General features: G+C 40.0%; 2 protein-coding genes across 4 annotated transcripts in view; one reads left to right on the forward strand and one right to left on the reverse strand.

Moving 5' to 3' along the window:
* The window catches only part of LOC142068284 (zinc finger MYM-type protein 1-like), a 29027-nt gene that overhangs the window by 11757 nt on the left and 4326 nt on the right, over positions 1–12944 (forward strand). Inside the window, exon 1 of one of the 2 annotated variants that reach the window (XR_012664364.1) lies at positions 8003–8138. The exons of the other annotated variant lie outside the window; for it this stretch is intronic. The gene's annotated coding sequence lies outside the window, so the exon portion shown is untranslated. Of the gene's footprint in view, positions 1–8002; positions 8139–12944 lie in introns of those variants that run through there. 2 annotated transcript variants of the gene reach the window in all.
* The window catches only part of GALNT3 (polypeptide N-acetylgalactosaminyltransferase 3), a 50455-nt gene that overhangs the window by 2915 nt on the left and 34596 nt on the right, over positions 1–12944 (reverse strand). For both annotated transcript variants that reach the window (XM_048869926.2, XM_075117909.1), the window contains exons 5-9: positions 11017–11251; positions 8813–8930; positions 7856–8056; positions 3989–4120; positions 2914–3015 (exon numbers count right to left, since the gene is read on the reverse strand). In XM_048869926.2, the coding sequence (XP_048725883.1) occupies positions 2914–3015; positions 3989–4120; positions 7856–8056; positions 8813–8930; positions 11017–11251 (788 nt within the window). The remainder of the gene's footprint in view (positions 1–2913; positions 3016–3988; positions 4121–7855; positions 8057–8812; positions 8931–11016; positions 11252–12944) is intronic.

The raw sequence follows: 12944 nt of genomic DNA on the forward strand, positions 1-12944 counted from the left end.
GGCAGCTGCGCTGCCTGGCCAGAGCCAGCCCCACCGTCATGCTGCCCAGTAGGAGCTCGCAGCCCCGCTTCCCAGAACGCTGGTGGCACGGTGAGCTGAGGCTGTGGGGGAGGGGGAACAGCAGAGGCGTGGCCAGGGGCCAGCCAGGAGCTCAAGGGCCAGGCAGGATGGTCCCACAGTCTGGATGTGGGCCACAGGCCATAGTTTGCCCACCTCTGTCATAGAGGAGCTGATAACAATAGTAGATTGCTGTCCTCTATGGAGGCTAGTCACTAAAAGGATATGTAGGCACACATTTTGCCAGTGTGTTTCACAACCATTTGCTGACCACAGAAGAACACTAAGATTCAGGAATCCCGGGTTATTATGGGAGTGCACTCTAGTTATTCCAGAAAATTCTGCCTATGTCCCCACCTAAAAGCTAGCCCTTCCAGCTGGTGCTTGTTACAGTTCCAGCCTCCTCTGTTCTCATCTCTCTCATTATACCAGTCTGTTCATCAGCGCCAAGTCATGATCTCCCTCATCCCTTCAACTTCAGGTCTCCCACACCCACATCTCCCTAAGGCTCTTCACCCCAGTCTCCCCCACCCCAACCTATACCACTAAGTTTGGTTCTTCACTCCTATGCACTCCAGTCAGTCAGCTTCCTCCTCACTATCTGGACCCTAGCAGGGGGAGCACTGAGAATACAGACTCCTTGCTCTCAGCTCCTGAACCCAACATCACGAAGGCCCCTGATCTCCAGGAGGAACAACTGCAGAGAAAGTCCTCTTCAGCCCCTGCTGACCTGGGATGCAGCATGCTCAGTGTACATGGAATATTCACAGAATTTAGCTCACAAACTCTAACATATCTCTACTGAGCATATGCTTAACAGAGATTTTAGACAGTCAAAAGTCAGCCAAGTTTTGGCAGGTTTTTATAGGGACTGTAAAGGCACATCCCCAATATCAGTATGACCACCTTTCCAGATTTTAAGCCCCTACTCCAAAACAGAGTTGCTAAATATGGAGTTTAGTATTTTTCCCTAATCTTTCTGAGATATAGCTGTACCATTTTTGCTGAAATAAAAAAAATTACCTTGAGGCAGACACCCAGCATGGAAAATTTCAACCCAAACCAATAAAGTTTAACAAAGTTTATAAACAGAAAATGCATTGTTATAACAGGAAGTGCTGAGCATCTTTAACTGCACACATCACTACCAGCACCATCTATTATAAATACAGATTTTAAAAGAATTTTAACAAGATTCAGAATATTATGATTGAGCAGAAAAAAAAATGTGCAATTTTGCTTCACTTCACCAAGACAAATTGTTAAAGTAGATATGGCAGACTCGGCCTTTATGTGGCAGATCTTTTAATACCATGCTTTTGTACCAAGGTTGGGTAAATCGCTAAAGAGATTAATATAGAATCATAATCCCTCAAGTAACATAGTGAATGGGATCCAAAGGAAAATGCTGTGTAACATAGCAAGTCAGCTAGCCCAGACCTACAACTGCCCTTTTCTCATTTAAATTAATAGGGAAAATTTCCATTTACTTTAATGGTGCAGGATCAGACTCCTAGGTTGTGCAGCTGTTAAATACTGTTAACAACTGAATATACCATAGATAACATCCAATGATTTTACTGAGAAAAAGAGACATAAAAAAAAGATTTGAGGAAAAAAAACAGGTATCAAATCAGCAGTGAGATAACTTTTCAGTTACAACTATTTTTATTAAACACGTACTGATGTTTACAGTGGTTTTAGTAACATTTACTACTAATGACTGTGTGAGGCAGCATTTAAGAAAGCAGCATAGACAGTTCTTTTTTGTTTTGTTTTTTAACACTACAGTAGTGGCTAGAGGACCTGAGTCCTCTATCAGAGATGCACTGTGCTGTATGCTGTACAAACACACATTAAAAGGCAATCCGTGCCCCAAGAGCTGTGTGTCAAGAAGAGCTCCTGTTGGGAAATTCAGGAATTTAAAATGTTATATTTCTCAAAATGCTAGATTGGCACAGGGCAGACCACTCTGACCTCCCACTATGAAGCTGTAAGCATGACAGGGCAGGTAGCTCAGGCCTGGCTGTTCGATCATGCACTGACAGTTTCCCACCGGCTTCCTCCTTGACAGCGTGAGTCCTGGTGACAGAGAAAGAAGCAGTAGGAGGAAGAATAAGAGAAAAGAAGAGTCAAGATAACATTTACAAAGGAAAAGCGGGGGAAAAGAAGTGTTTCTGTAGCAGAGACGTCAAATGAGGAAGAACTGCAAGTTGTGTGACAGAGCCAGTGAACTGGTGTCATGTGGCTGAGATATCTATTCTGTGCACTTTCAGAAGTGTGCCCCTGTAAATTCCACTAAGGGAACGCTTACTGAGTAGCCCAGTAACCTCAGAAATGGAGGTTTAACCCGTCCTGAGAATACAGTTATACTAGAAATTTGCACCAACAATTTGCACCAACAAATTCTAAATTCAAAAGAAATGGTCCTCCGTAATACAGTTTGCAATTATTGCAGTGTCAGCTTCTGCTATTATAGGTGAAGACACCCAAAGCTATTTCTTTTAACTAATTTCAAACCACTTCTATGGTAAAAATACCATTGTGAGTGTATGCAATTTCTCACTTGTATGAATGCGCCTGGGTGTTTGTCTGTCTAAAGTTACATGTGCAGTTTTTGTGCAAGCAATTTTGAAGAATTGAACCATAACAGCGAAATATCACAGAAAATTCCTTGCAATTTTTACATTTACTATCCTCTCATGCAAGAATATATAGGTAACAAAAACCATTAGCTTATCTTCATACTAAAATATGTATGCCAATACTACTAGAAGGAAAATTAAGCTTGGGATAGGGATATGTTATAGCTGTGTGGACTAGCTGCGAAAGAAATTAAGTACAACAACATTTTACCTGGTTTCCCCCAAGTCCATGACAAGTATACATAATTAATGGTTTGCCACCATGGTTATTTTCGCCAACATCCAGACATAGACGTCTACCTACATTTTTTAACTGAAGAAAACAGGTTATTTTTGCATATAACTAAGTTATTTAAAACTTGCCAACAATTAAAAAGAGTAAACAGCTATTTTACTTAAAGTTCCATCTTTAAATGTACAACCCTGTCCACACTAGAAGTTAAATCTTTGCTAGACAAAACCTCATTATTGTATTCTGATAGTACCGACAATAGGTTAGGCATTGTGCACACACTCAAGTAGACATATTCTATATTCTGAACAGCTGGCAATATAAGAAGGCAAGCAACCTATTAAGGTTGTAGGAGACAGCTAAAACAAAATAGTTTACAATAAACATTCACTACTCCCAAATGCACCTGACCTTAACCAATATTAGTAGGCTAATATAGGACTATAACACGTGAGGAGTAACATTGTGGCCTTATAGATAAGTGCTGAGAAGGAATCCACATGCAAGAGACAGTGTGGAAGGAGCCAAAGACAGTTGTGGGAAAAGCTAAAACAGGATTCTAGCAGTTTCCCTCATCAGTTTGAGCAGGGATTTCTCTCTGAAAACCACTTTACAGACCATCTAAAGTTGCATTTATACTGACAGTTTCTGGAAAAATCTCTCACCATTTAACTAACACTGCTGCTGCAGCCGCTTCAGAGCTAGAAAATATAGGAGTACTAATGTTACTACCATCTGAACAGGGTTATCAGACATCAGTCAAGTAAAAAGGGCACCTGTGGAGCTACATCAGTGCTAGTGATGAGGGAGATTTTCATAAAAAATACCAGTATACACAAGGTTAAAAGAATCAGTCTAAAGAATGTTCTTCTAGCAAAATTTGGAGAAAAGAATTCCCACACTAGTCAGGGAAATTCTAGAACCATGCTAACAATAACTGAATTAAACTTGCTAGTACTATTTTTTATTCTACTTTAGGGTTGAAATCAGGCAAACTTTAGTGGTAGGATTATATAGTGAAACAGAAATTAACCAAAATTGGAAATACACTCACAAATCCAGATAATGGAGGATTCAGGTCTGGTACATATGCCTCAGGATAAACATTATTTAGATACCAAGTAAAATTTTTACACTGTAGCCGCTGCCTCAAATCAAGTCTTTTTGAGATGTCTCCAAATGTTCTCTGTTGGGAAAAAACACCCCAAAACACTAATAAATCAGATTTATATAACTAATGAAGATGCCCTGGGGAGTCGCACTAAACAAGTGCTTGAGTTTAACATTTAAATCTAAAACTATAAATATCTTTTAAAAAAATACTGGGTTGAAACAGAAAACAGCATTTAATAATTTAATACATAAAAATTGCATCTATTTGACTTATAGAGACAAAGTACCATTGACTTCTTGCACATACTTCCAACTGCTACAGGCAGAGCAAACCCATGCTTCTTCTGAAGCAGTGCTGTAAGGGTCCTCAGTGGCAACAGGGAGCAGAGAAACATTGGCTTATTAAGGCAGACAAGTTGCTATTTAAGCAATATATAAGGCCCTTTGTTTTCAATTTTTACTGATTTTTACTGAAAATTTCCCAAGTTGAACAAAAAGCTAGTTGGATTTTATTTTTTTAATCAAATTTTCACCTAAATTTGGACCACATAAGTTATGAAAATACCGATTATGTTAAGAAAATCTAACACATTACATTAGGTTAACAATAAATTAGTCTAAGTGTAAATGTGAGGCTGTCAAAGTAAGGCAATGTAGTGGAAGATACACACACATATGCAGTGCAGTTTAATGCTGTGTGTATGTACCGTCCATGTACCGTTCATGAAATAAAACACAGCATTAAACTGCTTCTGTTCTGATCTGGGATACAAAACTAATGAAGGAATATATTCCGTTCATTGCTAAGCAGGGCTTAGGGCTGTTGTCAAACTGCGAAGGTATATCTAGCGGGGCCTGCATGGGGTTAGTCTTGACTTGGATAATAAAGTGGAGAGCGTGCTTATAAAATCTGCAAATGACACCAAACTAGGAGGAGTTGCAAGCACTTTGAAGAACAGAATTAGAGTTCAAAATTACCTTGACAAATTGGAGAATTGGTCTGAATTCAACAAGATGAAATTCAATAAAGATAAGTGCAAAATACTTCAATTAGGAAAGAAAAATCAAATGCACAACTATAACATGGGGAATAACTGGCTAGGTCAGGGGTGGGCAAACTTTTTGGCCCAAGGCCACATCGGGGTTATGAAACGGTATGGAGGACCGGGTAGGGAAGGCTATGCCTCTCCAAACAGCCTGCCACCCGCCCCCATCCGCCCCCTCCCACTTCCAGCCCCCTGACTGCCCCCCTCAAAACCCCCACCCATCCAACCGCCCTGCTCCTTGTCCTCTGACCACCTCCTCCCAGGACCCCCACCCCTAACAACCCCCCCGGGACCCCACCCCCTATCTAAGCTCCCCTGACCGCCCCGACCTCTAGCCACACCCCTGCCACTGAAAGGCCCCCCGGGACCCCTGACCCATCCAACCCCCACTTTTTGTCCCCTGACCGCCCTCTCCTGGGACCCCTGTCCCTAACTGCCCCCCCCAGGACCCCAACCCCCTATCCAGCCCCCCGGCTCCCTGTCCCCCCCCCCCACCAGGACCCCCTGGGACTCCACCCCCTATCCAAACCTCCCTGCTCCCTGTCTCCTGACCACCCCCCCTTCCCGAAACTCCACCTCATCCAACTGCCCCCGTCCTTGGACTGCCCCCCGGGACCTCCTGCCCCTCTCCCCCACCCCCTTACCAGGCTGCTCAGAGCGGCAGGACAGGCTTATTGGAAAGCCTGGGAGGTGGGCAGGCACAAGCCGTGCTGCTGGCGTGACTGCGGGGGAGGGGGGCTAGTGGGGGAGGGGCCGGGGGGCAAGCCTCCCCCGCCAGGAGCTATGGGGCCAGGCAAGACAGTCCCACGGGACAGGTGTGGCCCACGGGTTGTAGCTTGCCCACCCCTCGGCTAGGTGGTTTACATCAGGGATGAATTTGGCCCAAAGTTACTAACCGTGGTTTAGTTTACAGCCTAAAAAGGTACACATGGACAAGATTCAAATCTCACACTAGATACTTTGTTATAAAACAAAATTAATAAATGTGAAAATGCATCTAAACAGATTATTCTATTTTAGATGTTTTACTGTATATTTTGGTGTAGTACAGAGATTCTCAAGCTGTGATCCAAGGACTGCTTGGGTTCACAAACTAAGTCTAAGGGGTCCACGAAAGACAGACTGAAAACTGACTGAACAGAATTCAACTCTATATACAGACAACAGATTTCCAAAGGGGTCTGCACCTCCATTTGAAAATTTTTAGGGATCTGCAAATGAAAAAAGGTTGAGAACCACTGATGGAGTAGTTACAGCAGAAAACAAATTTCAATTAAGTGTCAGTGTTTCTTCTATCTCAAGGCAAAGATATTTCAGTAGCCTGATGGTTGCCTAATACATTTCCACTGTTCAGGAACTTAGTTGTAGTTTTTCCTACAAACTTTCTGTTCACAAATCATTTGCTTAACAGCAGCAGCAACAAAAGGCAGCTTTTTAAAAGTCACCAAATTTTGGGCAATGAAACCATTTATCAGTTTCCAGCATTTTCATAAAAATACGCCAATTCAATTTTTTTTTGCTTACAAAGGGCTTTATTAATAAGCTGTATAAATGAGCAAAAACATTTTTTATGATGTAAAAATGGAATTATGCCATTTGGTAAAATGAAAGGCCTGGAAAAACTGTTTTTTGAAATAGATCCATTTTTTTACTTTTTATTACTCCACCAAAAACATATTTTTGATCATCAACATTTTTCAAACAGCTCTGTGATGCGGCTTAACCACTTCTCTAACAGGTGACAGGCGTAAGAGCCAATTAGTGCACCTGTGATTGATGGATTGATTGCCTCCTGAGCTGAGGGGGCAGATTTAGGTAAGGATCATTAGACACCTGAATCTTATACAGAATCCAAGGTGTTCAGTAGAAAGAGGACTGGACTCTTCTGTGGAGAGAAATCCACGGGGTTGGGGGGCAAAGATAGGGTTTAAGCAGGCAAGAGGCTCCACAGGGAGGAGGTTACGTTCCTGTGGGGGAGGTTCTAAGTTAGGGTAGTTAAAAACACTTCAATGGAGTGAAAGAGGGATTAGTTCAGAAGAAAAAGGAGAAGCTGCGAGGATCTAGGAAGATGCTAGGGGCCTGAGAACTAAAGGGAGGCTGTATTAAGCACAGAGTGTGGGGAAAAAGCACAAGGAGGCTTAGAGTTAGGAAGTGGCCCAGGGAAACAGCAGCATGTCTGAAGAAGCACAGCTAGCTGCTTCATACAGGGTCTCTGGGCCAAAAGCCAGATTAGAGAGTTGGCCTTGTTTCCCCTAGTAGCCCCTGAGGCAGGGGCATGAAAGTGCAGTGGAAAGAATATTAAGCTCAGGGTGTGACTGAAGACTGACCCCAAAAGACAGGCTTAAGAATAACCCCAAGAGGTTTTTGGACCTAGTTACCCTGGAAGGGGACTGAACTTTATGGGACTTGGCTGGAGGACTGAGCCAGAGGACTGAGCCACAGAAGACCCAGTGAGAGGTATAACTATCTACAGGATAGGCTGGTGACAAGGATTCCTTGCAGCATTGTACTCTGACATAAAGGTGTGGTGAGTACGCTACTTTACAAGCTCTAATTATAGGACTTTAAAGAGCAAACAGAATTCAAGAGTAAGTGAAACACCTATCTTTATTTACTGGATATTTGAGCAAATAAAACATTGTCCTGCCTAGTACTTTTGATTAGAATTTCTAGAAGTCTTACATACTTTTGTCAATAAATAACTTTTGCTCACCAAAACTTTCAGTGCAGCAAGAGTGATTTCTAATACCACCACCACCTACTTGTTTCACAATTTTTCCTGCTTCTATGTTTCTCCGGTAAAATATTTCTTTATATTCATCCATCCAGACTTCTGCAAGGCGAACTTGATTACGTGTGATCACTTGAGTGCCTTTTGGAAAAGTATGGGGGCTCTTGCTGCGAAAGACATGGCCAACAACAGAGCAAGGCATGATCTCCAATTGTCCACCACATTGCCATACCTGGTGATAGAATTTTTACAAAGTCTAAAAACAACATATACTTTATACTTTACAATTTTAATGTTTCATCTTAAGCACCCAGGTAAGAGCTCTAGTTCATATAGCCGGTTTCAGAGTAACAAGCGTGTTAGTCTGTATTCGCAAAAAAGAAAAGAAGTACTTGTGGCACCTTAGAGACTAACCAATTTATTTGAGCATAAGCTTTCGTGAGCTACAGCTCACTTCATCGGATGCATACTGTGGAAAGTACAGAAGATCTTTTTATACACACAAAGCATGAAAAAATGGGTGTTTACCACTACAAAAGGTTTTCTCTCCCTTTTGTAGTGGTAAACACCCATTTTTTCATGCTTTGTGTGTATAAAAAGATCTTCTGTACTTTCCACAGTATGCATCCGATGAAGTGAGCTGTAGCTCACGAAAGCTTATGCTCAAATAAATTGGTTAGTCTCTAAGGTGCCACAAGTACTTCTTTTCTTTTAGTTCATATCACGTTAGAAAATGGGGTTTGTTAATCAAAATTCAAATCCACAGGTGAATGTTGGAAGCATAAATTTTGGATATCAAATCCAAATACACTTTATTACTATAGTGACCAAGCCTATTATTTATTCTATTATTTTCTGCCCATAGATTACTGATAGCTCAGGTCTTCATGTTCTTTCAATCCATGACCTCTCTGGTGAATCAGTCAACTAGGGGGACACATTTACTGGACTGACGTAAGGCCAGACATAGGATTATATCTAAACTTACTCTGAAAGACATTTCTATATTTTCTCCTCCCCATATTTCCATTTCTTCATCATAGCTTCCAATATATTCAAAATAGTCTTTTGATATTGAAAAAAGACCTCCAGCAAAAGTAGGAGTTCTGCAAAAAGAGAAACCATTAAGTAAGTTACTGATGCAAGGTTTAAACTGGCTGAAGGGCTTCTCTACCAGGGGAGCTTCACTAGCATAATTATACCACTGCAGTTATAGTAGGGTAACTCCCTGTGTGGATATGCTGATTCCAGAACAAACTAAACTGGAAAAAGGCACTCTTATGCCAGAATAAGTGTTCATACAAGGAGTTATGCGAGAATAACTATAGCTGTATATCTATATCAATACATTTTCCTATGTAGACAAGTCATTAGTAAACTTTATGCATTTTTCCATCCCCATAAGTAACCAAACTATGTTGGCAGCACCTTGTGATCCAATGAGCAGACAAAAAGTTGCTGAAAGGGCAGAGGGCATCAGTAAAGATGTCTGGCCTCTTTCCAATGTATTGAGATATTGAGATCAACCACTGTGTGTGTTATTCCATGCTGGTGCTCAGCCTAAAGCCTGGCTAGATATGACTATTCACTACCATGATACTAAGCACCCCAGCTGTTCTGGAATTTGGGGGAGATTCACCTTTCTCTGTGGGTATTCTAGCAGAATTCAGTTATATGGTCTCTGAGAAGGATTGCTCGGAAAAATTTCTTAAACCATACTAAAAAGGGTCCATTTGCCATCTTCTCAGTGACCCTTAACATTTTAATTCTGGCTTTATTCTCAAGCATGCAACATCACTTCAGTGTCACTCTGCGAAAGATGTAAGAAAAACAGTCTTATGCAGATGTGGAACTTCCTGGATCAGTAGCCATAAATAACTTTTAGGCTATTTCCCTCATCAGTTTAAGCGATTCTTGAAGTATATCAAAGCATTTGTGTAGCATGTCAACTTTTATTTACAAAACCTTTTGAAAGTCAAAAAAGACTTTCTAAATATAGAAATTACTATTATGGACATAGTAGTCGATAGATATGGGTGTCTGCCATCTTTGTAAGATGATGAGCAGCACACACAACAAGCTTGTTTTCTCAGTTTGGACATTTTAACAAACTTGCCACCATCCATAAAGTCCCCACTTAGGGTTTTTTTATTTTTAATTCTTGAAGCATTTCAAGATGTGAAATATGAATAAACAGAAAAAGCTGATGCCCAGGCAGCAGAGCTAATGAAAAGTATGTATTTCCTCCCCCTCAATCTCCCCCTACACTTTTTCAATGCACCTATCATTCAAATCTATTATACATTCCCAAGATGCAAGATATAAAACACTATAAATAGGCATATAATAATTAGTCATTACTAATGAGTTACGACAGACAAGAGATCAAGAGTTCTTTAAGATATCAGGATGGATGGCACTTAAACAAACCAATGCAATGAACTTTAGAACTAAACACCAGAAAGAGAGAGAGAGAAAACAGAAAATGTGCTTGCATTCCAGGAAAATTGTTTTCACTCCACCCACATTTATACACTATTAGTCCTCCTTTGTCTAGTTTTTCTGGTAACATACATGGGATGGTTCTGCTATATTTTTGTTACCTTGCTGTGAAACAGTACTATGCCCCAGTATGAGTTTAAATAAGTGCCTGACAATGAGACAGTTTCAACCAGTATACTTTATGGAGACTAACTGTGTCTACACTAGCATTTTTTCCCTCTCTGAAATTTCTTGTAGCTGCAGATCCACTATTGGGAGTGCTAGCATAGACAGGCTACGGGCATTCTAACCACAACATTATCTAACTCAATTCAAAATGGAATTAGATGATGTAGTAGTTAAAAATTTAACTGATAGAAATGGTCATGTAGACAGACTAACACTGCTTCCACTGCTGGAAGCAATTATGGGAAATTATGAACAAAATCTAGGGGAGAAAGACAATGTGTTTATATTTATATTTTAAAGTTGTTTGTAAAAATTTGACTTGTAAAGAAATAAAATCTAGAGAAAATATTTCAATAAGTGAAAGAGCTCAAATCATAAGACATTAAGACTTCTGATTCCAGTGCTGCTATTCCCATCCTCAGGCAAAGAAGTGCTTTGTTCAGAAGTTGCTAATTAGAATTTTTTTAGCAAACAATTTGCAAAGTGAAGAATTTCAAATATTCTACGAGCTCAACTGTTTACCTAATTGGATAGGTTTCATCTTTTCTTCTTCTATTTTCATGTTCAGGAAGAGATTCCCATCCAAATGATAAACTCCAGTCAAAATTTCCTCTGTTATGGTTATGTCCATAAGGAGAAGGCTTGCTGAATTCAAAAGTATTAAGATCTATGGATGCAATGTCAGGGCTTACAACAGCAGTGTAGTTCTCAGCTATTCGTGCCAACAATGGCTCTAACCAGCCATAAAAACATTCACCTACGGGGATGAGGGGGAGGGAGAGGAGAGAAAAGAATTAATTAAATGAAGCACTGGACTTTTTCTTCACAATGAAAGAATAATTAAGGGACTATTACTGAACAGAGTCATGTTTTGTAGAATCCACACTTTTTCTTTAAAAGATTAAATGTTAGCTTAGAGGCACCTAAGTGGACTTTGCTGAGTGGACTTAGATTCTGGCATAAGTGATCATGTGTCTGAAGAAAAAAACAAGTGCTGGCATTAAAAAAAAAAAAAAAATAGCAAAACAAACTTTTACTAAAAAAGGGACCAGGAGGAGGAGAGACTGAAATGAAGATTGGGCTAGGCCCTGGGATGACAACAAGCATGAAAAAGAAACACAGCGAAAGATAGTCTGCAATCAAAGAGCTAAGACTGAAGATAATTAATGAAAGATTCGGCCCTATAAATTGTGACTTCAAGTGTGATGTGAATCCAAAAATTTTATTTCGAACATACAATTCTAAGTAATTGAGAAACAAAATATACTTTTAAGCATTTTGGAATGATTTTCCATAACAATCATTTTAGAATTTGTACTGTTTCATGAACATGAAAATACTTGGTAAATAATTCTTGACTATGCTAGAAGTTGTATTTAAAAGATTTTCCTACTCTTACATCAAATTTCACTAGTATGATCTAGCTGACTAATGTTATTAATGTGACTATTTAAAAAGTAAGTATTGGTTAGTGCTTTCCTAATAGCTGACAATTCAAATGGGAAGAGAGCCTTTAGTGTAAGCCAGCATAAACTGATCATCATATATGAAAGTCTGTCAATGTTAAAATTTATAAGTTACTTACTCACCATATAGGCCTTTCAAATTCGTGAAACCTGCACAGCCATGGATCTCTCAGTTTTAGCAAGACCACAAATCAATTCACAGCAGTAGTAGGCTGTGCTAAAGTGGTCGATGGTACCCAAGATCCACAAGAAGCTCCTGCTCAGCTACCACCAACTGCCTACAACCTTGCTGCTTCCTCTGATGAGCTACCACTAGGGTTGCCAACTCTCCAGGATTGTCCTGGAGACCCCAGGAATTAAAAATTAATCTTTAATTAAAAGATAATGTCATGCAATGAAACCTTCAGGAATTCATCCAACCAAAGTTGGTAACCCTAGTTACCACTGGAGCCTAGGGTTCCAGGGAGAGTTAGCTCCGCAGTATGAGAGCTCTAGTGAACTAGCATGGACCAATAGCAAGAGACTCCTGGGTTCAATCCCAGCTCAGATACTGACACCCTCTTACGCTAATCACTTAATCTGTCTCTGAAACTATTTCTATATATGTACAATAAGAGTAACTGTACTTAGCTACTGCACAGGAAGGTTATGACAATTAAGGTATGTTTATAAAGCACTCAAATGCTATAGTTCAGAATGCACATGCAAACCCTTCAGAGCCTATGCTCCCCATTTCCTCGTACCAACTCCAAGCGGAGTTAGACAATTTTTTTCTAAATTTTGTCAACTCTTTATAGTCCCTGGCACAAGCAACTAAACATTTCTTCTAGACAGCATTGCATTAACTTTAGCCACACTTATTTTATATTAAAAGGTAAATTTGGCAAAGTTTACATTTCTAACACTGAGAAGGAAATTAAAACAAAGTAAAATTTAAAATGATGGTTTATAAAATGAACACAATACAGTTTCCTAAATATCTCA

Source organism: Caretta caretta, chromosome 11 (genome assembly GCF_965140235.1).
Source record: "Caretta caretta isolate rCarCar2 chromosome 11, rCarCar1.hap1, whole genome shotgun sequence".
Lineage (NCBI taxonomy): Eukaryota > Metazoa > Chordata > Testudines > Cheloniidae > Caretta > Caretta caretta.